Source organism: Microtus pennsylvanicus, chromosome 2 (assembly GCF_037038515.1).
Source record: "Microtus pennsylvanicus isolate mMicPen1 chromosome 2, mMicPen1.hap1, whole genome shotgun sequence".
Classification (NCBI taxonomy): Eukaryota; Metazoa; Chordata; class Mammalia; order Rodentia; family Cricetidae; genus Microtus; species Microtus pennsylvanicus.
In genome coordinates, this window is record NC_134580.1 from 133491014 (window position 1) to 133516053 (window position 25040).

A 25040-nucleotide genomic window follows, 5' to 3' on the forward strand; every position below is an offset into this window, starting at 1 on the left:
CTTCCGAGGCCTTGAGGTCTGGGCTGCCCTGGAGGACATGGCCTGGGCCCCTGACAACGTGCGGAAATGGTCAACCCTGACGCTTCTGGCCCTCATGGGCACAACCCTGACAGCGGCCATCAACCCTGGCTTTTCGGCCATAATCTCCCAGAAGGGTCTGGACTTCGGTAATTGCCTTTCTCCCTTCCTTCCTTCCTTATTCTGGGGTGCAGGGGGAGCGCTTGTTGATCACTTAGGGTGCACAGCCCTTTAAATCTGGCAGCTGGCAAGCTCATAGCTCTGCTAAGGAGACCTCTTTTCCCTTGTTTTATGTAGGAAGAAACTAAGGCACAAACTCATAGGGGTGGGTAGAGGTAGATCTGGGACTTGACCACTATTCTTAAAGATAACAAATGTCCCCGGGCCCTAAAGGTCCTTATGTGGTTCCCCTCTTTCTACACTGTCGCCAGGCACAAATTTCTAGGCCTTTCTTTCCAAAGCCTGACGTCTGCCTTGCCTTGTTTGCTAGAGGCTGAGCAGGCTGGGAGAGGGGCTCTCACCAGTGAGATGTTTAAACTCCGAGAAAGCTACCCCAGACTACTCCCCCAAGTTCAGGCAGGTAACGACTCCGCTCACCTGCTTCGCTGCCAGGCGCCTCACTGACCCACCGGGTCCCGTTTCTTCCACCGAAGGACTGGGTGGGACATACTACTCAGGTCCACTCCAGCAGGTGAGCACACTGGAGTCGCCCAGAGGCTCTGGGAAGTGCACACACGGTTTTGAGCTCAGGTCATCGCTGAGGCGCTCCACAGAGCTTCTTGGTGCTGCCCCCTGGTGATAGAGAGAGGAACTGCAGCACTCTGGGTGATTGCAGCTCAAACCAGACCAGACAGGTCCACAAAACCAGGCCCCAGGGGGATCTGCTTTTCTACTCCAGGACTCAAGTTCTAACCTGGGCAGGACTTTTCAGAATCTCAGGGACGCGGAAAGATTCCCCCATTGAGCTTTGAGGGTTGTGTTTAAACCCAGAACGTGTATGTGTGTGTGTACATGTCCTCACAAGAGTGCATGTTTGACAGCTCTGGGGACTCAGAGGCTCAGTCAGAACTCCTCATGCTGCCACAGCTGCCTCGCTTTTCTCTTCTGCTGGTGTCCCATGTGGCAACTGGAGTGGGGTTTTAAAAGTGTGTCCCACACCCAAAGGCTGGCCCTGGGGCCTGAGCTCAGGGAACAAGAGGCCTGCATTCCCATCCTGCCTCTGTCTACCACAGGTCGGCTGTGGGCTCTTGAACAAAGCAAGCAGGGCCTGGTGGACAGGAAGACCCCGTGTGTGTGTTTTATTATTGCTCTCCGTCCCTCTTGGTTCTTGGGAAACTGGAATCCTATTCGGTTCACCTCTCTGCCTCCCTCCTCTTCCCTCAGGCGACATGTTTGCCTGGTTAATTGGATCCTTGATGCTGTTAGCCACTTCCTCACTGGTGGCAGAATCCCTGCCTTTGGGGCATTCATTTATTTACCCAACAAACAGTAAGTGCCAGGCACCCCGGTAAATACCAGAGATGCGTTAATACATAACAACCGACATTACCGCCAACTTCTGGGGACTTTCATTTAGCGAAGGAGAGTGACATCAATCAGAGTCATTGTGAATAGATGCCTAATTACAAAGAAAAATGGGTGCTTGGAATGAGACACTCAAGACTGTGAGGATAGTAATATCTGTGTCAGGAAGCTTCCCGAAGGAAGTTAGAAGTAGAACAGGGGACTCCAGATGAAGGTCCTGTAGAAAGCCTGGAGGCTGTAGAGGTGGGTGTCGGTGGGAAGACAGCCCAGAGCAAGGTGTGGAGAAAGATGCTTGGCTGAATGTTTGGGGCTGTTGTATCAGTCTATAGCCCACAAGCTCAATGTGGCTTGCTGTGTATTTCTGTATGAGCTATGATCTAGTAAGAAGGGGTGTTTGTTTCGGGGGTGACTGTGTACATGATCATGGGGTGAACACACGGGTGTGGGTACATCTGGGAGCCAGGGGAAACCTCAGGTGTTGTTCCTCGGCACCATGCACTCACTGTTGGGGGGGAGTATTCTTCATGTTCATGTCTGTGTGTGGGCACACATGGTTGTGTGTGAGCGAGGGTCGTGTGGATGCCAGAGGTTGACACTGGGTGTCTTTCTTGGGCGCACTCCATTTTGCATTTCGAGGCAAATCTTCAGTCCAGAGCTCCCTGGTACAGCTGTTCTAGGCAGCCGGCTTGCTCTGGGACCCCTGTCCCCCTTCATGAGCCCTGGTATTACAGACAAGTCACCACACCGTCCAGCATTCATATGGGGCCTGGGGATCTGGGATCTGGGCTCTGGTCCTTATACTGTGTGGCCATCACTTTATCTACTGAGCCACCCCCCCCCCCCAAGGCAGTTGCTTTGTTTCCTAGAAATAGGGTCTTGCTATGTGGCCTTAAATACAAGCTCTCGGGCCTCAACATCCCCAGTGCTGGCATTATAGGTGCACCACACACCCCTTAAAGACTGTCTTTGGAGTTCAAATGGTTGGAAAATTTTCCAAAGAAGAATGGCCCATTGCATGTGAATGACTTATCCCAGGGCTCCCCCTGCAGTGTTGGGACACGGCCACCTTTCTGTCTTTGCTTCGGTGACATCGAAGTGGCACAGAGTGCGGGAGGAGTGGGTGAGCCAAAGGCTCAAATCTTGGCTGTCTGAAGACAGACCCCCCCCCCCACTCAGCCCTGCTCTTCCCGCTGTCATCGCTGAGGCCAGGCCCAGGGGTCTGGAACTGCTGGGATCCTCCAGCCCTGCTCCTAAGCTGAGCTTGTCTCTGCTCTGCCCTCTAGCATGCCAGGAGGGCATGACCGAGCTGCAGAAGGAGCTAGAAACCATCAAAGTTCCCAATATCTCTGGAATCTTCAAGACGAAGCATCTGGGAAAAGGTTCCTATGAGTTCTACAGGTGAGGCTAGCTGAGGCTTAGGCCTCCCAACACAGGTGGCGGGGACCCGAGTCCTGTGGCCAAGTTCTCAGCTCATGGACTTCTACCCTCCCAACCCAGCATGCACACCAGCCCAAGGTTTACCACGCCTCAAGCTGAGCCTGGAGGTTGTCTTACAGCACCTTCCACCACTCCACAGTAGACATCATGAAACCCAAACCTGTGCTACACACGTGGATTCCAGGGACAGGAGAACGGCCTGTGCCTGAGGTCACAGCCTCACGTGACTGGGTAGTCTAGCTGCAGCGCCTGCTTGAGCCAGCCTCTCGAGTCTCTGGACATTGGTCTCTCTTACCACCTCAGCATCATGTCCTTACAGTCCCCCAGAGAAAGGACCGTCACCAGGTAGTTCTAAGAGCACAGCCCCTAAACTCTCTGTCCAGGAAGAAGCCTTCTCCTACAACACCAGACAAAGCTCTGAGGTACACTCTGATAGGCCAGTTTAAATAATGTATATGCCCCTAAACCAATCACTGTGCCAGAGGAGTAAAAAAAAAAAAACAACTAACCGTCTAAGCTTAAGTCCCCCCCCCCCAGAAAGACAGGTGGGTTCCTAGCACGGAACAGGTGAGATGGGCTCCCTAAATACACTTGTGTGTCTGCTGTACCAAGAAAGGGGGTGTGGCTGCTGGACAGAAAACCCCCAGTGTTTCCTACAGAATTTCATGCCAGGTCCATTCAGCAGACATCTGAAACGCCTGCTGTGTGTCTCTGGCAGACATAGGGCACACATACTATGTGTCACGACAGCACACCTCCCGTTTCCAACAGTGAGAATGGGTGGACACTGAACACCCTATACAGAGCCCATGGTCAAGGCTCAGCGTTGGCCATCTTTGTTGACAGTCACTCACCCTATGAGATGGAGACCGCTTGTCCGCGCTGTGAGCCCAAGCAGCCTAAATGACACACCTAGGGTGGCGTGTCCTGGCCCAGGATGATGACTGGACGCTTTTGTCTCCGCAGTATGACAGTGAACGGATTTCACATCCCTAATCCCCAGATTCGTCTGCTGCTCGGGGACAAGCTCCAGCTGTCCATCAAGAATGCCAGCATCAATATCAGAGGAAGATGGAAATCAAAGAAGAACTTCCTGTGAGTCTCAGGCGCTAGGCTTGCTGGGTGGGCTGGTGACACTTGAAGACTTCTGAGCCAAGGTGTTGGGCATGTCCACTTCTGCCTTGTCTAGAGACATAGACATGTGTCGCCACCGGGTGGGACGGTCACTGAAAAACACTCCACCTTGCATGAATAGCTGAGTCAGTCGGGTCACACCCTAGTGCAGGACGTGGCAAGGTGGAACGGGTGAAGAGTGGGCGAGCGTGGCTCAGGAGGGAAAGCTAAGCAGGACTTTTGGTCTCTTCCTGTGTTCATCGGCTACTGCTGCTGTGTAACAAACATCCCAGTCTCGGCGACTTGAAACAGTAACCGTGCTGCGTTGTCTCTATCTTGTGTGTCCACAAGGCCCAGCTGAGAGGCGTAGCTTCTTCTCTGAAGTCCCGTGTGTCACCCAGAGCACAATCTCAGAGACAGAAAAAGTGCAAAAGGCAGAGTTGGTCAAGCACACTGTGTTCCCTGTCTTATATAAATTCACTTCGTGCCTACAGGGGAAGTGATTAATTCAGTTCACTAATCAATTACTGGGTCAGTAACTGGTTAAAGTCGTGAGGAAACCCTCAAATCTTGAGTGATGAGACTGAGATATACACACACATGTTTAGCTGCTAGTGAAGAAACAGAAGCTCAGAAAGGTTAAGAAACCTTCACAAAGCCACACAGCAAGGGCTGTGGTGGTGGTGGGGGGGGCAGAATGCCAAGTGAAAATCAGGTTGGGATATCTGGTTAGAACCCCGACATTCAGACATTCAGTGTTGTGAGGTTTGCACAGTTGCTTCTTGTCTCTGACACACCCCTATCCCCAGGGCGGTGCTGACAGGGAACCTGAGGTCCCCCCACTGATGCTAACAGGAGAGTTATGAGGAGGAAAGGGTTTGCTCCAGGTCACTTCTCTCTGTCTCCCCATCAGCAAAGCCCGCGGCAAGTTTGCTCTGAGCTTCCAAGGCGTCTTCATCTCCGCTGACCTGCAGCTGGGCAGGAGCTCCCCAGGCCGCCTCCGTGTGGAATGTTCTGCCTGCAGCAGTCACATTGACAGGGTTCATATCCAAATCTCGGGCAGCATGCTGGGGTAGGTCTCCTGGGGCTGCAGTCCCCCAAACTCCCTTTCTCAGAAAGTATATCTGTAGACTCACCTTTGGACAGACCTTTTCAGAGCCTTGGGTGTGAGCGGGGCAGGACGTGTGTGTGTGTGTGTGTGTGTGTGTGTGTGTGTGTGTGTGTGTGTGTGTGTGTGCTGGTCCTGCACCAGAAGCCTGCACAGAAGATAGCAGGCATTAACCAAACCTCACAACCAGCTTCATCAACCAGAGCCTCGCCGTCCTGCCTGCACAGCTCAGCATAGTCACACTCTGACGCAGTCTGCCCAGGGACCACCACGGAGTAAAAGGCAGGCTGTCTGACCCTAGGCCCTCAGGCAACCAGCCTGTTCTCTTAAAACTCCAGGTCTGTGGTGGTTGGGGGGGGGGTGGCGGGGGACCTTAGCAAGGTTATTACATCAGTGAAGGGCTCACTTAGGGCGGTAAGAACCTAGACTTAAGAAAGGTACAAAATGCCCCGGACACTTAGAACTGGAGGACCTGGCCCAGTCTGGGGGCAGGAGAAAATGACATTTGAACCGAGATGAAAAGGGTGAGTAGGTAGAAGTTGGCGATGGGGTGTTTGGGACGGGGGGGGGGGGGGAGAGGGGACCCACATGTGCAAACGGTGGCGAGAGGAAGCCAATGTGGCTGGTTTACAGAGGGGGAGGGCTGTGGGGGGTGGGTATGGGGTGGGGCAGGTGTCTGTAGCTATTAAGAAAATAGTCCTGTCAACAGGTTGCTGCCAATGGGGAGAACTGTCTAGGGATGGCTGCATGATCCAGGGCTAGTTGCCAGGGATCCCAGGCACACCTGAAAACCCGTTGTATGTCCCCACACGTCCCCGCCAGGTGGCTGATTCAGCTGTTCCACAAGAAAATCGAGACTTCCCTGAGAAACGGCATCAATGAAAAGGTAGGTGGGCGTCAGTGGTGGCAGAGCCGAGGCCTCAGAGCGACATCTTAATCGTGCTGGGCACCTTGGCCTTCATCTCAATCCCTCAGCATCCACAGAGTCTTTAAATCCACAGAGCCCAACCGTGTACTTTAGAGACAGTCCCACAAACAGAGCAGGGAAGGGCAGGGCGCCCTGCTCAGCAAGCCTTCCTGGAACTGCCAAGAGGCTTCTGCTTACCTCCTGCTAGCTCCTCACAGCAGCCTCTGCTGTCTCCCCCTAGCTGCCATCCCCTCCCCTGCTCACCCCTGCTGGGCCCTGCCCTAGAATACACACCGCCAAGGAAGCCGCTGCGTCTCTGTGATTTCTTGCTGCCACTAGGAGGGACCCCTGTGGAGTATGAAGCAGGGTGATGGCAAGGGTACAGATGGCAAGGTATCCCCCATGCTGAGGACAGACCTAGCTTAGCACTATTGCAAGAACCCTCTGTGCGCGCTCCGGGGTCCCTGAAGGTCATCACCAGCAAGGCATCCTTCTCAGCAGCAGCCCTGGCTTGAGGAAGTGAGGTGGCAGGTGGCACAAGGCAACAGGTGGGCCTGAGCAGGCTGGAGTGGGCTGGGGAGTCGGCCAAGAGGGGAGCTGAGGCCATGGGAGCCACAGAGACTCCACCAGACTGGCTGACTTGGAGCCCCCATTGGCCTGTTGCGTGAGCCATGGGGCAGTGGAGCAGGCGATATCTGAGAAGCAGCCAGTGTTCAGCCGTCCCCTACCCCTCCCAGTCTGGGCCAGTGAGAGAAGTGACACAGGAGCCACAGAGGATGGTCCAGTTCCCATTGGGACATCAGAGCCTCCTGTGACAGAAACACACTCCACGGGCAACTTCTCCACCCCTTCCCTTTTCCCTTCTTCCATCCCCCCTTACCTCCCCCATCCACTGCAGCAAACCAAGGCCCAGCAAATAAGTGGACACTTTATTCCTTAATCCATTCAGCCAATCTGTATCTTTTTTGTTTTAGGTTGTTTTGTTCTGTTTTGTTGTAGCCCTGTCTGTCCTGGAACTCACTCTGTAGACCAAGCCGGCCTTGAACTCAGAGAGATCAGTCTGCCTCTGCCTCCTCAGTGCTGGGATTACAGTCTGCATCTTTGGCGAGTTGAGGCCATTTACATTAGCGGAATGTGTGTGTGTGTCTGTGTCTGTGTGTGTGTGTGTTGTGTATGTGTGTGTGTGTCTGTGTGTGTGTGTTGTGTATGTGTGTGTGTGTTGTTTGTGTCTGTGTGTGTGTTGTGTGTGTGTTGTGTATATGTGTGTGTGTGTCTGTGTCTGTGTGTGTGTTTGTGTGTGTACACACTGGGTATGGGCACACTCATGCGTGTGAATGTAGACACACTTGTGCCACTCTGTCCGTGTGAAGGTCAGAGGGCAACTCAGGTACCCATCCTCACTTTCCACCTTGTTTGAGACATGAAGTCTCTTGGTCACTTTTCTGCAGCCTACACCAGGGAAAGTGACCCTCAGGCTTCTTCTGGGCACTTTTCTGTCGCCACCTTCCATCTCTCCATAGGGAGCACCAGGGTTCCAGGTGTGTGTGCTACCTGCCCAGCTTCCACATAGGTTCTAGGGATTCGAACTCAGGCCCCTCACTCTTGCGTGGCAAGCATTTTTACCACCGAACTGCGCATTCAGGGTTGTCACTGAGGGGCGCATATTAACTTCTTTCTCCTGAAGGCTTTCTAGTTTACTGTGAGAATATGAGAGATGTATCCTTGCCTGAGCTCTCAGGCTGGTGTGTCATGAAACTCCCCCCTTCCCCCCAGTTCCTCTAAGTATCGCCTGCAGCACTGGTGTAGTAGAAAGAATAGCTTTAGCTTGCGGATGGACGTTGTAGCTTTAGCTTGCGGATGGGTGTTGTAGATCTTTATTTCCCTTGGTGTTGTCCCAGGATAGCTGTTTTGGGGCAGAGCTCTTGGCTGGAGTTGTGTTTGAGGACTGAAATGTGTCACCGCTCTCCTTGCCGTAGGGCTTCGGTGGTCAGGTATGCCTTTGCTCTGGCCATTTTGCCTTTGCAAGCGCTTTCTCTCCTGCTAGCTTCTTGGTTTTAGCTACAATATGACCTGAGATGGTTCTCTTCCGGTAGAGTCAACACGAAGTCCCAAATACTTAGTGTACTTAAATGTCATTTCTTTCCCCAGACTGAGGGAATTTCCATCCTCGCTGGTTTGTTTTAATGGAGTAGGTGTCTCATCCTAACTCTGTCTCGGTTCTCTCTTCGCCCAGTCTTGTCATCGTGACCCAGAGTCTTGGATGTTGTCCTCATAACCCTCGATCCCTTGCTACTCTCTATGTGCAGTAGCCACTCAACCTTGTCTTCAATTCCCAACATTCCTTTTTCCTCTTGGCCTAGTCTCCCAGCAATTGCATCAACTACTCTACTCATTGCTGGTTCAAAACCTGACAAAGGTAGGAAGGGTTAATTTGTGGTTTGCAGTCCATCATGGAAGGGCAGACAGGGGAGCAAGACATTAAGGTGACTAATCACAGCGCATCCAGTCCCAAAGCGAGACGAAAGCTGGGGTATCCTCTCCTTTTATCCAGCTGGGGACCCAGCCCATAGAATGCCGTCACCCCATTCCAGCCTTTTCCTGCCTTTAGGGACAAATCTTAGGCACTGTATCAGCCCAAGAATGAAACACATCCTAAATGAGCATACGCCATGGGTCGGATTTGATAAGAGACCATTGTAAAGGTTCCGGCTGCAGTGTGCCTGACCTTAGAGTGCACACCGTGGCTCGGATTTGATAAGAGGCCATTGTAAGGGTCCCGGCTGCAGTGTGCCCGAGCTTAGAGTCCGTATCAAGTCACTCCCAGCTGCATGAGCACAAACACGAAGGTCAATCTGAGGACCCATGTGGCTACTGAGTAACTGTCCGCAGGTAGTGTATACAGCTTGGGTACTAAGGGCAAAGGGGTCATTCATGTCTTAGGTGGGGTGGAGGGTGCATCATCTCTTCAAACGGACACACAATTTAAAACTTGAAAATTCTTTACTTCTAGAACTTTCCACTTAATAGTTTTTGATCGTGGCTGATTATAGGTAACCCCAGTTTTGTCAAAGACAGAGGTTTGGTTATCCAGGCTGCCGCAATTGATCAGTTCCATGCCGCAGCGGAGGGAAGAGGGCTCTAGAGAAAGGGAGAGAACAAGGTCGGCCAGTGGGGTGGAGAAACTGCCAGAAACAGCTTCTCCAGCCACAAGGCTAAGGTGAGGGCGCCTACACACACCGAAGCCTAGAAGGTGCCCTGCTATTCAAAACCTGGAGAAGGGAAGACTGACCGCGAACCACCCTGTGTTTGTTGGCCACCTCATTCTATGAAGGATCTGCGATAACAAGAGACAGATAAAGAGAACAACAGAGATCACAGTGCAATAACCCAGGACCCATAAATAACCGTTAGGGAAGTTCCCGTGCAGGAAAGACATGGAGTGCAGATATGCAGGCAATGTAGTCTTACACAGTTAATTGTTTCTAAGCATCCAGTGGCCAAATAAAAAAAGGAAACTGGATTAGCTGTGTGATTTTTTTTCTTTTTTTTGAGGGGGGGGTTTCCAGACAAGGTTTCTCTGTAGCTTTGGGGCCTGTCCTGGAACTATTCTTGTGGACCAGGCTGGCCTCGAATTCACAGAGATCCACCTGCCTCTGCCTCCCAAGTGCTGGGATTAAAGGCATGTGCTACCACCACCCAGCTAGCTGCGTGATTTTTAACAAGATACTAAAGGAAGAGAAAGCATGTGCTATGGTTTGGATTTATCTCCACATGTGCTGGACTCTTTTTTTTTTTTTTTTTTCAAAGAGAGATGCTTTTATTTACATAAACTGATCCATAAGGCAGGGTTGCTAGGCAAGACGTCTATGTGGCTAATTTTTAACAGCTACTTAAATGCTCCCAATATTATTTGTTGCATTTATCGTCATACTAGCAATTTATGGATGTATTTCTTTTTTTTTTTTTATTTATTTATTTATTTATTAAGGATTTCTGCCTCCTCCCCGCAACCGCCTCCCATTTCCCTCCCCCTCCCCCGATCAAGTCACCCTCCCTAATCTGCTCGAAGAGCAATCAGGGTTCCCTGACCTGTGGGAAGCCCAAGGACTGCCCACCCCTATCCAGGTCTCCTAAGGTGAGCATCCAAACTGCCTAGGCTCCCCCAAAGCCAGGACTCTTAATCCCCAAGTTAATCTGTTAATGGTGTTTAGCGGTGCAGCCTGTGGGTGGCACTAGGGTTAAATGAGTCCCGTGATGGCCTTGGTGACTTTATATAGGTAGAGGTAGGGTTCCTGAGCTAGTACCTGCCTCTGTCTTGCCAAGCTCCGCTCTCTACCTCGTTACAATCTGGAAGCCTCTTGGCAGACTCTGCCCCCTTGTCGTCATGGGCCTGAAGGAGCCATGAGCTAACTAAACCTGTTTTCCCTGTGAATCACTTGGTCTCTGGTATTGTGCTGTCACCACAGAGAGAAGATGGAGATGGCGTGTCTGGACTCTCACTTACCACATCTGAAGCTCACTGGCATTTCTTTGGTTGTCCCTAGATCTGCAGAATTGTGACCATCTCGGTGTCCACCAAGCTGCAGCCTTACGTCCATACTCTTCCAGGTGAAGGCTGGGAGTGGGCTGAGGAGGGAAGAGGATGGGAGGGCTAGAAGGGAGGCAGAGTGGATGGAGCAGGCCTGAGCCTGCTGACGAGGGGAAGGATGGGCTGCAGTCCCCCACAGCTAGCATCGGGCCAGTTCCTTGTGCATTCAGAAGTGAAGTGGAAGCCAGCTCCTTCCTCCAGCCAGGCAGAGGGCAAACACCCTGAACCCCAGCACCCCAGTACCCCTGTACCTCAGCGCACACACACACACACACACGTGCGCGCGCGCGCACACACACACACACACACACACACACACACACACACACACACACCCTGGCTCTCTGAGGCCAATGACACACACAACCTGAGATGAGAGACTGCCCACTTCTCTCTAGACCTCAGTTCCCATGCCCTGAAAAGGGAACAATATCTCTATATACCGCAAATGACAATGAGTCCCAGCTCCTGCTGGCAGGCATCCTCCTGCCCCAGCCTCCTCACTTCACTCCTGGAGAAACTAAGACTCAGAGAGGGACAGAGCCATCTAGAAGAATCCAGATCCCAGTGTGGAGATAAAATTTTATTCTTGGCAATTTCATACATTTATATGATGTGTCTCGATCACACACACTGGAAGTTGGGGTCTTAAAAACCTCAGATAGAACTGCCCCCTTGTGGACTGCGCACTGCTGGCCCATAATGCATGTTCTGGTGAGGACCAAAGAACAGCCTCCTCTCTCTCTCTCTTCCCTGATTTCAGGCTGCAGCCCAAGCTAGCCTCAAACTCTCAGTCTCAAACTCCTGCCTCAGTCTCCCATATGATGGGATTACAAGCATGTTGCCCCTCACTGAGCCATTGCTATCTGTGCCAATGCGTGCATGCATGTGTGTATGTATGTGCACGCGTGCATGCGTGAATATACGTGTGTGTATACACGTGTACGTGAGTCTGGGAACTGAACCCAGAGCCTGACGTAGACACACTGGGTGCTCCAACCCAGTCTTCATCGCCAGACTTCACATCTTTTCTGGGAACCTCAGGGAGTCCTGCAGGGGTGATGGAAAGAGACCACAGTTTCCTTTGCAGCCGTGTAGGCTGCTGCCACTGGAGCCAGCTCACAGCCCATCTTCTCTGTGTCTAGTGGTTGCCAGAGTGAATGAAATGGCCGCAATTGACTACAGTTTGCTGACTCTTAGAACCACAGTTGAGTTCCTGGAAGGGCAGCTAAAGGTGAGGTTTCCACAGAGATGGGTACCTGCTCAAATACGTGCCCTGTAACCCTGGAAACTGACCTCTTCCTATTTGCTTTGCCCCACTCCACACTCCCCTGAATCCCCTATTCCAGTCATGCTGGCCACCCACCAACATTCCAGAAACTCACTGTGCCTGCCCGGGGGCCCAGGGCCTTTGTGCTCACTCTCCCCTCTGCCCAGGGTGCTCCGCGGCAGATATGTACATTGCTCTCCCTGCTTCCTTCCGGTTCTTGGTCAAACTGGGCCTTCCCAGGGAAGTCTTCCTAGGGATGCTTTCCCCAACCACTCATGCTGAAATAGCCCCCAACACTGCCTTTATCTCAGCAGAGTTAATCACACCCCACCACCACCACCACACACACCACACACACACACACACACACACACACACACACACACACACACACAATATGTCAAGAGAAGACAGGGACTGCATTGTTCAGTGCTGTATGTACAGCACCTGGGAATATGCCTGGTGTAGGTTGGTGTCGGGAAATTTGTTGGATGAGGATAAAGGTTGGCAAGACAGAGGGCAGAAAAGGAGTGACATTGCCTAAATCAGTGGTTTTCAACTCTCCTAATGCTGTGACCCTTTAACACAGTTCCTCATGTTGTGGTGATCCCAACCATAAAATTATTTCATTGCTACTTCATAGCTGTAAATTTGCTACTATTATGAATCATAATGTAAATATCTGATATGTGTCCCCTATGGGGGTCGCAACTCATGATTGAGAACTACTGGCCTAAATCACACCATGCAGAAATAAGCACACTCAAGACTGATTTAGGGCCTCCAAGACTTCTCTACAGTAATACAACATACACAGAGAGAGCAAGAGGTGGAACAGACACAAGGAGAGACAGAAACAGAGCATACAGAGGCATAGAAACAGATCCACACAGCACAGATGCAAACACAGACACACACACACTTCATGATTTTCTTGTAAGCACTGCTATTCATCACTGAGCCAGAAGAGTACAATGTGGACAGCTCCTAAGACACCCACAAAAATGTCTCCTGTGACCCCCCCCCACTGATGGCTCTGTCCTTCAGTGAACAGCCAGAATAAGGTCCCACCCTGGACAGCAGTGCCCCACCTGGGACAGCTGGACTTTTCTCAGATGTCCCATGCAGCTAACCAGAGCTACAGTTGGTACCAAACCGGGCCATTTTGTCCAGTGTGTGGCATGCTGGTTACTAAAATGACAAGAGTTATTCATATGATGGGCAAGTGTGAGTAGGGAGCTGGGTCTCTAATTATCCCCAAGGGCAAGCTTGGGGGCATGTATAGACTGGGACCTGGGGAGAGGTTAACTGGGCAGATGGGGGATAGAAAAACAAAGAACTTGGAGCAGGCAAAGCTGCATGGTGATTTAGTAAGAAAGAGCAGGCAGCTGCATTTTCGGGGATCATCCTGAAAACTCTCTGTCCACTCAAGACTACTCTCTAGAGGTGCCGGAAAAGACTGAATGCTCAAAATACCCACATACACACAGCAGTGCACATATACACATGCACACACACACTCCACACACAAGCACATATCTGGGTACATACATATGTGCACACGTATGCACACACATACACATAGTGACACACGCACATACCTATGGCATACACGTACACATACATACACATGTGTATGCGTACACACGTGCACACATTTATACATATACACATATGCAAACGCATTCACCTGCTCTTGGCTGGTGACCTGTTTTGCGTGGGGGATGGTGCTGTCCTGCTCGTATTTCTCTCCTAAGGGTCCATATTGGAGCTAGTGTCCACTGTCTTTAAGAACTGCCTGGTCAGCTGGGTGTGGTGATGCAGGCCTTTAATCCCAGCACTCAAATGGCAGAAGCAGGAGGATCTTTGTGAGTTCGGTCTGGTCTACCTAGCAAGTTTCAGGTCAGTCAGGGCTACAAAGAGACCCTGTCTCAGAAAGAAAGAAGGAAGGGAGGAAGGCGAAAGGAAAAGAAAGAAACTATATGGTCTTCCACTGTGTGGGCAATGTGGACATTAACTTTAAATGATCGTGTGATTCAAAGGTTCAGAGAACATGGCTGGGCTGTAACTCAGTGGCACAGGGTCACCTGCGTGTATGACGCCAAGGCTTCAGGGAATGTTCCCCACTGCCCTCCTGCCCACACCAGGCACCACACTGAAATGACGTTTGTCCTTTTGTACACATTTAGACTTTCTGTGCTCTTTTTACGTAAGTGGTATTCTACCATATGTGTCTACAAGTGGCTTTCCTGAGCTAGACATTGTTTTTCTTCCTAATAAGCAATCTGTTCTTGCCACACGTTGTCAGATCATTTCTTAGAGACACAAGGGACAGGTGTCCTCTCAGTAGCATGTGACGCTTACCAAAAATACACACTTTAGCCTTCCTGAGTCTGTTAACAGGACAGAGGACGCAACCTGGAGGCCACTGTTCTTTTGACGGCTGCTGAGCTGACTGGAAAGAGGGAGGGGAATGGTGCAGTGGGAGGAGGCGTTGGGCTGTGTGACCTTCTCGTGCCCCCCCCGTGCCCCACGCTGCCACCAGCAGTTCCCGGTTGAGCCCAGCTGGTTCCCTCCCATCTTGTACCGGACTCGAGCTGTTCACCTGCAGTCCTAGGACACCCTGACCTGCTCTGTGCTTTCCACCCAGGGGGAGTTTTTCTGGAGGAGACACCACGACCCACTCCCTGTTACCCCACCAGCAATGAGCTTCTCCCCCAACAAGAACTACATGGTACAACTGGGCATCTCCGACTACTTCTTTAACACTGCCGGGTTGGCATATCAAGAGTCTGGAACCTTGCAAATGACCCTGAGGGACTGGATGGTGAGTGTAGCTGACTAGCACGGAAGAGCATAGACTCTGTGTCCAGCAGACCTAGGTGGGAGGCTTTGTTCCCAGGGATAGAGCCCCAGGGTCAAGTGTCTCAACTGAGAGACTCTAGGTCACTAACATATCCCTGTACCTCAGACTCAACTGTAAGTCACCCACACTAGTGTCCTCCCCGGAGGCCATTGTGAGTTTTAACTGGAAGAACAGTGTGAGAGGCTGGGAGCCCAGAGCTCAGTACATTGCAGCCACACCCCACAATATGCTATTCCCACCCCTGACTTGGCATCATTGACTCTTACCACGTGTTCATGGCTGGACTCACGCTGGACCTCAGTTTCCCCATCTGTACATGATGAAGTAATCCCTCTCTCTACAGCCTGGGAGGTACAGCCATCCCAGCCAGCCAACTTACATGCTGGGCCCCTTTTACAGGACTCCTCAAAACCCTCAGGTTCTCCTCTCTGTATAGGAAGACATGCAGAATGACCACGACTCACTATGGAAGCAAACACAGACCACCCATGGGGGCCAGCCAGGCTGCTTACTCACAGCAAGACTGGCTCCCATGGCTGGTGTACCTCAGGAGTCAAAGGTGGCAGGGGTGGGGGCCTCGTGGGATTGGAGGGCTGGCATGGAGGCAGGCTGGATGAAGCGGGCCATCCTGTGATTGGTGCGACAGCGGCAGTCACTGACCACGCCCACCCTTCCTCGCCATAACTAACCAAGTTGTAGAGCCAGGTGGTACTGGCACAGGGGCGCCAGTGTGCACTGATATGCAGTGTCTCACCCCCGGCCTGGCATGCACCTATTCCTCTCAGCTTTAACCGTCTCCCAATGTCCTTGCCCCTCCTCACCGCAGTTGCCAAAGGATTCCAAATTCCGACTGAATACTGAGTTCCTTGGGACCTTCCTGCCCAAGGTAGGAAAGCCTTGTCTCCTGCTCACTCGCTCTCTAGAGTGCCAGGGACGCTCACCCACCCATCAAATCTCTGTTGGGGACCAACAGAACAGACTGCCTACCCACCGTCCCCCCACCTGTCCCTTCTGCCTTCCCCACCCCTGAACTTCCCTCCCGCACTGCCCTCCTCTCCTCTCTCTGATTCCTTCATGTTCCTCTCTCAGTCTGTGAAGACAGAACTTTCCAATCAGTGCACATGAACAAACCATGCATGTGCCCTGTGGGTAGATGAGGTTGCGGTAGACGAGGTGGACAGGTGGCTTCCTTCTGTAGGCTGAATGGCTTAAGCCAGAAATTTATTTCTCATGAGTTCTGTGGACTGGAAGGCCAAGGTTGGGGTTCTGGGAGGACAGTATGCCAGCCACTAGTCCACAGAGAGAGAGAGAGAGGGATGAGCTGATGTCCCTTCCTCTGAGAAGAGCCCTCCGCTCAGAGCTCGTTCAGCCTGGCTGTAGACAGCCATCTCTAAGCTCTAATGGGAGCAGCAGAACAGGAGCACAAGCCGTCCATTTCCAATAGTGTCTAGGGATTTCGACAAGGAGGTGGCGGCTGAGGAGGTGTGGCGGGTAGAAGTGCCCAGAAGGTTTGTCTTGAACACTGGCCTTGTGGCCATTGCTCTTACCTCACCTGGATGGCCTAGGGGGAGGATGCATGGCTTGCATGGATCTCAGATAAAAGGGACCTCTTCTGTCACTTGTACCGGACCACAGGTGGCCTTGAAGTTCCCCAGCACAGAGGTGCAGCTGCTGATCTTCGTTTCCTCACCTCCACGCCTGAGCATCCAGCCCTCAGGCCTCTTACTCGACCCTGCCCTGGAGACCCAGGCCTTTGCTGTGCTCCCCAACTCCTCCCTGATCCCTCTTTTCCTGGTTCACCTGGTAAGCTGGGTGGGGACCCAGATTCAAGCCTGAGCCTGGGGACACCGCCTCACCTGCACCTCCCACAGACCCTTCTCACCAGCGTCCCCTGTGCACTTGCTTGTTTATGTGTGAATGTCCTTCCCTTGTCCTTTGATTCATTCGGCAATTCATCCCTCCACTGTGCAAAACAGTTCCCAGCTGCCTGTCATGGGTGATTCAGATTTGCGTGTGTGGTCTTTCATCCACCCGTTCACCTATTTGTCCAGTTTTTAATTAAGTCAGTTACTCATTCTTACGTGAAATATGCTGTCCCTTTTCTGGCCCCTATGCCCATCACTTATTCAATTACTCATGGATTCATTTGCTTAACCCTTTGTTCAGCGGGTCCGTCTTCACTTATTCATCCATGCATATCTTGGAGTACTCCTTCATTTGTGAATTTGCTTAACCCTTAATTTGCTCAAATTTTCATTCCACTGCTGATTTGTATCCATTGGTTGGGTCACCCTGTTGGTGGCCCCTGCATGTGTCCAGCATCTCCCCTAGTAGGGGACACTAGAGGCCTGTGGAGCATCTACAGGGATGTTCCCAGCAGGGGGCGCTAGAGATGTGTGCCTGGTCTGCCCAGTTTCAAGCTGTAGCTCACTGGGCAGATGAAATGGGTTCTGATTCAGTTCCCTGAGGCCATAGGTAGGCCAGGGAGCTGAGGTGGGGCTTCTCTTCCTTAGTAGCTTTTGAGGGAAGCGTGAGTGGCTATTGTGATGACAGGCCAGCGGGACTTTCAGCCCTTGCCTCTTCCCAGGCTGACAGAACCCCAAGGCCAAAGCCTTTCTCCCTGCTTCCTGGGCTCTGTGGGTGTGACCCAGAGATGTGGTCACTCTGCTGGCCCTCCCCTGCCAGGGGTCAGGCTCTTTATCTGGATCACTTGCTTTACAGAACACAACTGCCTCTTTGGAAGTGGACGCTGAAGCAGACAGGCTTGTTGGAGAGATGAAGCTGGAAAAGTAAGCCTGGGGGGAGAAGGAGGTGGGTGTCCATCCATTCCTGGGGGGCAGGAGGAGGTGGGTGTTCATCCATTCCTGGGCCCACAAGAGAGCAGTGGGGATGCCAGGAGGAGGTGGGTGTTCATCCATTCCTGGGGGCAGGAGGAGGTGGGTGTTCATCCATTCCTGGGGGCAGGAGGAGGTGGGCCATTCCTGAGGGCAGGAGGAGGTGGGTGTTCATCCATTCCTGGGGGCAGGAGGAGGTGGGTGTTCATCCATTCCTGGGGGCAGGAGGAGGTGGGTGTTCATCCATTCCTGGGCCCACAAGAGAGCAGTGGAGGGGGGAGGTGGGTGTTCATCCATTCCTGGGCCTGCAAGAGAGTAGGGGGGGGCAGGAGGAGGTGGGTGTTCATCCATTCCTGGGCCCACAAGAGAGCAGTGGCCTTCCACACACTCAACACCCAGTCCTGGCCTTGGTCCACCTGACCAGGCCTCAGATGGTGTGCAGTGGGCTCCGTACCCATTTGCTGCAAGCCACAGGTGGTGACTCAGGAGAACTGGGACCTGCCTGGCCAACCTAGTAAGACACTGTCCCAAAGCAAAACTGGAAAGGGCTGAGAATATGACTTGGTGGTAGGGCACTTGCCTGGAACGTATGGGGCCCTGGGTTTTCTCCCCAGCACTGCCAAAGGAAACAAGAAACCAAACTGATGCCCAGAGACAAGCGACTCCCCAGGCTCAGACATAAGTGACCACATGTCCCTGTTTACCCAAATGGCCTGGCTTTAGTGAGTAGGCTGTGGGTTCATCTAACTGAGAAGCCCGAGGCTTTCAGGCTGAGTAGAGCCTGGTGCCGAGGTGATTTCATTCTGTCTCTCGGCTTTGCTGTCCCCTGGGCTGGCTTCATTCCTTGCAGGTTGTCCCCACGGGCAACATCCCATGTGGCAGGAGAGAGACACTCGCTTGCTATTCTAGAAGCCTTGCGACCAGCGCCCACTGGGCAGCACATCCCCCCCCCCCCCCCACACACACCCCAGCACTGAGCAGGGAGGCGGGCTGTGCTCAGAGCTTAGGGTTTGGTCAGGAACACTAACCATTCTGGGAACATGTGACTCTCCCCCAAGGAAGAGCCTGGGGCATGCTGAGAAAGCACACTGGGTCAGAAGCCTGGGTGGCATTCATGGGTGGGTTCCCAGCCACTCAGGCCACTGGACGACCTCGTCTCCCCTCCCTGCAGGCTGACGCTAGAACTGAAGCAGTCTGAATTCGGCTCCTTTAAGGTGAGTCCGAGCCCTGCCAAGGAAGCTCCTGGCTCACCCGCACATAGCTTGCTCTGTAGGCAGGCCACCTGAGCCAGAGTCTCTGCCTCTTATAAACCCTGTGGCCTCAGGCCAGTCGCTTGCCTTCTCAGAACTCATTCCTTCCTCACCTGGACTTGTGTGCTGGGATTCCACTGAAACAAAACACACACAAAGTGCTATTCGGTGTGTTTATTGATGGGACAAATTAATTACTTTACTGAGACCCCATTCCTAGGTGTTAGGCGATGAGATCAAGCTGAGTGCATTAATCCCACAGTCCTTGAGAAGCAGAGGCAGGCAGATCTCTGTGGGTTCAAGATCAGCCTAGTCTACATAGTAAATTCTAGACCAGCCAGGACTACATAAAGGGACTGTGTCTCAAAGAAAGAGGCAGGCAAGTGAGATCAGAGAAGGCCACCCTGAGGAGGTGATATTTGGCCGTGAGAATGAGCCAGCAGCAGTGGGAATAGCAGGGGCATAAGGCCCTGTGGCAGGACCATCTTGGCTTGTGTGTGGAATGTAAGGAACTAGGGTGGCTGGTGACCCATGAGGAGAGGATGTAAGAGATGTGGCCGATGAAGCAGGCTAGAGCTGGATCGCCCAGGGCTTTCTAGCTAAGATGGAGGCGAGAAGATAGAGTTCAAGGGCAGTGAGCAGCCTTGGGGAGCCTGTCCTTACAGAGAACAAGGAGCTGTGGTCTATGCCACTCCTAGGGTCCTGTGGTCAGACGAGGGGAACAGCCACAGGACACAAGAGTATGACCACAGGGTATAAACCCAGGAACAGAGGAAGGAGGGATTTGGAGGAGAGGCTTAGGTGGAATTGATGGGAGAAGATGTTTGTGGGAAGGCATCATGGTGGTATCCGGGTTGTGGCTAAGTGACTAAGTGAGCCAGAAGAGGTCTGGTTATTTGGCTGCCCGAGCGCTGTCCTCCTCCCTCCGCATAGACAGACCCATCCGTGTGGCACCTCCACACAGTGCACATCCCTGGAGTCTGAGACTCCTGAGCACTGACAGACCCTGCTTCCCGCTGCTTTGAAGAGTACTCCCTTCCCCACTGAGGGCCTTGGAGCCTCCAGCTCGAGAATCACATGGTCCCAGCCTGCCACCTCCAAGTGTGCTGAGAATCCATCTGGGATAATAGCAAACGGAAGGCTAGGCTGCCCCTCCTGGGGCTCCTCTGGCTTTCCCTGCCCAGGCTGCCTCCTGCTGGTAACTAACTTCTGCTCCCGCAGAAAATGAAAATGGGCTTTCCCAGATGTAGAGCTAGGGGGGACCGAACTGAGATGTCCACGGGAGCACAGCCTGGGGAGCGATAACGGCTTCTCCAGGAATAAAAGCATACACATTTACGAGCTGTAAGTGTCACTGCTCCAGGCAGGCATCTTGATGGGTCCAGGTTATCATTTATTTATTTGTTTATTTTTATTGTCATCAAAACAACACATATGCAGCCCTGAGCACCGGGAACCTGCACTTCTGCAAACCCAAGCGGTGAAACTCATTTGTGTTTCTACCATTTGACTCCCGATTCAGAATACAGCCTTCCTGGCTTTTCAGGAAGCCTCTTTAATTAAAATTCAGAATTCCCTGGTCCCCAGAACCTCCTTTTCCTGCCTCACACTTTGGTTACATTCCTACAATATCCTGTTTAATGGTTCCCTACTATTGCTTGGTACCAAAGCTGTGCCACATCCCCAAGTGAGTGCCCTGCTGTTGCACTTGGTAGTTTTGCTGGTTTATTATTTGTGTTAAATTGTCTTGTGGAAGAATCTTGCTTCTCAGGTTTTGCTTTTACTCCATGTTATTGCCTGCTCCCCGGCCCCCAACAGGAAGGATGTATGAAGTCCTTTACTGCCTAAAAAAACACACATTTGAAATAAAGGCCTTCCTTCCTTCCTTCCTTCCTTCCTTCCTTCCTTCCTTCCTTCCTTCCTTCCTTCCTTCCTCTTTTCCTTCTTCCCTCCCTCCCTCCCTTCCTCCCTCCCTGTCTCCCTTCCTCCCTTTCTCCTCCTTCTTTGCTTTTTGTTTTTTTGAGGCAGGGTTTTACCATTATAACCTTGGCCGGGATCTCACCATGTAGACCAGGCTCATAGAGATCACCTTCCACCAGTTTGTGGCTTCTGAGTGCTGGGATTAAAGGCATGTGCCGCCATGCCTGGCTTGTTTATTTGTTTTAAGCCAGGGCTCAGGGTCTCAGGAGTCTTGTGTTGATCTCAAACTCATGATGCTCCTGCCCAGCCTCTGAATCACAAGCATGCCCCATGTCTTGCTCATTTGCAAGACTTTTATTGACCGCTGTAGTTTTCATAGTCTCCCTACCTTCTGTGTCCTTATGGCCTTACCGGCTGCCTGGTTTCCTCATATTTTGTCTGTCCTGTGCCCACTCTGGGTACTTCTCCAGGTTGGGAGGCTGTGGAGAGCCGGGTGGCAGGGAGATGAGATGTGAAGGAAGGGTGGTTGCCCTGATGACATAGCCCCCCCCCCCATCCGAAGGTGGAGCTGCTGCAGGCTGTCATAAACTACATCATGCCCACGATAGTGCTGCCCAAGATCAATGGTAAGGAACTCTGAAGAAACCAATGGTGGGGTTACCTGCCTGCAGGTCCTGGTTCCTGGCCTGGGTTAGAGGCCAGAGGATGGGCCCCTCAAGTGACCTTAAATGATATGACCCAAAAGTTCAGAGGACAAAAGGAACGGGCATGCCCTGGGCTCCTCCCTTACTCCCATCCCTTACATCACTCCTGCCTGGGAGGTGGTGCGGGGGGGGGGCGGTTTGTTGAGTGACTTTTTCAGGGTGGTGTAAAACTAACATCTATCCCAAGCTGGGGTTCACACCAGCAGCCCCGAGACTGACCTGACCAAGTTCACCTTCATGGGCCAGACGGGTCTAGGACAAATTCCTCGGGGCTGACCCAGGCCACTCCAGGTTGCAAAACTATCCCCTGTGCTTGTATGAGTCAATTCCACCTCAGTTTATGGGGTGCAGGTGTTGTTCCCCCAGCTACTGCCCATTCGCATCTTCGTCTGCAACACAGAGGGGTTCCGTGTACAGATACCCCCAATCCCAGGTCCATGCTCTGCCTATAGAGCCCCCAGTTTCACTCAGGTGTGGCACAGAGCAATGGTGTGTACCGTCAAAAGAGAAGTCACTGGGGAGAGGCCCACTTGTCCTGCATGTGGCCTGGGGGTCAGTGGAATAGAAGGGGCAGGGCACAGACATCAGGGCAGCCTTCCTTCCTGGCATGCAAACCTGTGCTGGCCCCCGCTTCATGTGCCCCTCTTGTCTCACACCATAGAGAGGCTGCGTAAAGGTTTCCCTCTGCCTTTGCCTGCTGGGGTCCGGCTCAAAAATCCCGTGTTTCAGTCCTACCAGGTAAGTCCCAAAGTTCTCCGGTCACCAAGTGGCCCGTGAGAATAGCCACCCACTGTTGTCAAGCCTCCTGTGTGCCACATCCTGCACTGAGCCCTTCCTAGCTTCGCAACATCCTTAGGACCAGAGAGAGTTGGCACTTAGGAAACCTGGGCTGTTGCTTGTTCCTGTAAACGTGGACTCACCAAGTAGCCACACAATTCTTTTTAGGTGGGTGTGTTTAAGTCCCTAATATCAGATTATTTTAAAAAGCAACTGGAGATGCCGGGCGGTGGTGGCACGCACCTTTAGTCCCAGCACTCGGGAGCCAGAGGCAGGCGGATCTCTGTGAGTTCAAGACCAGCCTGGTCTACAAGAGCTAGTTCCAAGAAAGGCTCCAAAGCTACAGAGAAACCCTGTCTCTGAAAACAAAAAAAAATAAACAAAACGAAACAAAAAAAAAAGCAACTGGAGAGAGAGTAAGAGGGTGGAATAAAGAAAGGCTTGATCTTACCTGAGGAGGGATCATGTTCATACATAGATAAGGGATGTCTTTGTTACCCACATGTGTGGTTGACCAAAATCCCTGCACCCCTGCAGAAGATGAAATGCGACTTTGTTGTTGTTTTTCGAGACAGGGTTTCTCCATGAAATAGTCTTGGCTGTCCTGGTACTCACTCTGTAGACCAGGCTGGCCTCAAACTCACAACAATCCACCTGCTTCTGCTTCCTGAGTGCTAGAATTAAAGGTGTGTGCTACCACTGCCCTGCTATGGGATGCAGCCTCTTTAGGGGTGGAAATGACTTCTGTAGTCCACAAGGGAAGCTGGGAAGTGTAGTCTTTCACAGGAAACTATCACCTAGAGCATTGTGTATAGCACTGATGCACCAGCCTCACCTTGGTACGTTTACATAAAGAATTCTATCCACGCCTGTCCTGCAGGAATGTGACACCCCGATGTTTGCACACCTTCCTCTGAGTTTCCAGGCTCCCGGGCTCCTGGGAACTTTCCCTCAACTGTCTCAGTCTCCCCTTCTCATTCTGTCTGCTCCCTGCATACCAGCAATCCAGGCCTTCCTCCCCAGGCATCTTCTCCCCAGGTCATTGGCATTCGTGGTCCATCTCAGCAACTCACCAAGCTCAGCATCCACCCCTGCAGCACCCGGCTTTCCTCTGTGCTGCACATGTCGGCCACCTCCCTTCTGCAGTGTCTGTACCTCTTCATCCCTAAACATCCCAATAAACCCATAACCCCACAGGGAAGCCCTCACCTGGCCCCGAGTTCCTGCCTCTGTTGACAGCTTGCTTTTCTGACACATGGCCCCTCTGAGAAAGTCCTATGTCACCAAGTTCCTCTCTCTAATGCATGGTGGCAGTCAATCCTGGTTCTTAAGACCAAGGAGCAGCTGAAGATGAGACCGGAAAACAGGCAACAGAGCAGAGGAATCTGCACACACACACACACACACACACACACACACACACACCCGCCGCCCCCAGCATCTCTGTTCCTGAATTTTATCAAGGTCGTCGTAAAAAGAGAAAGAAAAAAGCCCCTGGCAAAATTTAATTGCTTCACTTAGAAACAGAGGGAAGGAGACTGGGGCAGAGAGGAATTTTTCAGTCTTGATTGGAACCAGGTCTTTTGAGCTGCTGCAAGGCAGGGGTGACACACAGAGGCCCCCAAGGTGGCCAAGAGAACACCTACAAGGGAAGCTGCTGGCAGGATCTCCAGCTGTCACTGCAGTCACACAGGCCCAAATGCTGACACCCTTGCCCTTCTCAAGCAGACTGGCCTCAGCCCGCCCCCATCTTAGCCAGGCCCCCAAGTTTGCTTTTCTTAAACGTATGTATGTGTATGCTTAAATGTGTGTATGTGTGTATGGCTGCGTTTGAATGTGTATGGATGCACGTGTGTGTGCATGTGAGCATGTATGTGTGCGCACATGTATGTGGAGGTCAGAGGTGACAAGTGACATCCATCACTCTCTACCTTCCCAGCCAGGCCACCCTTCTTAAAATCCCAACCCAGCATCCAGGGTGCAGTTCAGCTAACGGTGTCTGTCTCTCCCTAGAATTTCCTGGTGCTTGGAGCAGATGTCCACCGGACCTGAGAGATCACCACAGGCCCTGGGCCTGGGAGCCCTGCATCTGCTCCCAAGGGGGCCACTGCACTCACAAGACATCCTGCTCCAGGAATCCTTTAGTCTCTGGCCCTGTCCCCCAGTCCCTTGATCTCTTCCCCAAGCTCAGCTCTAGAAATCACCCAAGCCAGTGGAAGTTGAGCACAGGAAAAGAGGGAGGTTTGTATGCCAGGGCTCCACGCCTCTTTCAGTGCGGCCCCTCCAGCACCGGCCTTTCTGCTGGAACTGTGACATTACTTTGGACTTTGCAAAAGCACCTGTCTTTTTCCTGCACATCCTGTGTGTTGGTGTGACTTCTTGTCCATTCATTGATGGGCTCATTGGCTGTCGTCAGCATGGCCTGCACGTGTACTCTTGCATCCCTTACACCTGCGTTAGCACAAAGTCCCGCCAGTATCCTTGGGGCTTTCTTAAATGAAGGGATGAGCAGTTTTGAGAGGGGGCTTGTCTATTGGGCTGTTGTTCCTGTCATTACCACCTGGTGTCGCTGTTTGGCTGGCGCTCCTGTACAGCCTGTTGACTTCCTGTGGCCAGTGCTGAGACTGCTGTTTCTCACTTCCACGTGGTGGCTGTTGAACACGTGACCCAAAAAGCAGGAGGGCCCAGCTAAGGCTCTCCAGTCCCTAGCGTGGGAGTCATCAG

General features: G+C 52.3%; 1 protein-coding gene across 2 annotated transcripts; it reads left to right on the forward strand.

Annotated features, from left to right (window-relative positions):
- Nucleotides 1–24656, forward strand: Bpi (bactericidal permeability increasing protein). 2 transcript variants are annotated; one of them, XM_075962868.1, is made up of 15 exons: nucleotides 1–167; nucleotides 2826–2940; nucleotides 3946–4074; nucleotides 5006–5164; nucleotides 6023–6086; nucleotides 10652–10715; nucleotides 11841–11929; nucleotides 14616–14792; nucleotides 15658–15717; nucleotides 16467–16634; nucleotides 17553–17620; nucleotides 18837–18879; nucleotides 21398–21461; nucleotides 22201–22277; nucleotides 24330–24656. In XM_075962868.1, the coding sequence occupies exons 1-15, from the start codon at nucleotides 38–40 to the stop codon at nucleotides 24366–24368; spliced, it is 1446 nt and encodes a 481-aa protein (XP_075818983.1). In that variant the 5' UTR covers nucleotides 1–37; the 3' UTR covers nucleotides 24369–24656. The 2 variants fall into 2 exon arrangements, with proteins under 2 accessions (XP_075818983.1, XP_075818984.1); XM_075962869.1 differs by lacking the exon at nucleotides 2826–2940.
- The last annotated feature ends 384 nt before the right edge of the window (nucleotides 24657–25040 follow it).

Excerpts from the sequence above, each read along its gene's own strand:
- Bpi (XM_075962868.1), top strand. The coding sequence starts at position 38 with ATGGCCTGGGCCCCTGACAACGTGCGGAAATGGTCAACCCTGACGCTT. Across the intron at positions 168-2,825 it reads CCAGAAGGGTCTGGACTTCG|CATGCCAGGAGGGCATGACC; the intron begins GTAATTGCCTTT and ends TCTGCCCTCTAG. Across the intron at positions 5,165-6,022 it reads ATCTCGGGCAGCATGCTGGG|GTGGCTGATTCAGCTGTTCC; the intron begins GTAGGTCTCCTG and ends CGTCCCCGCCAG.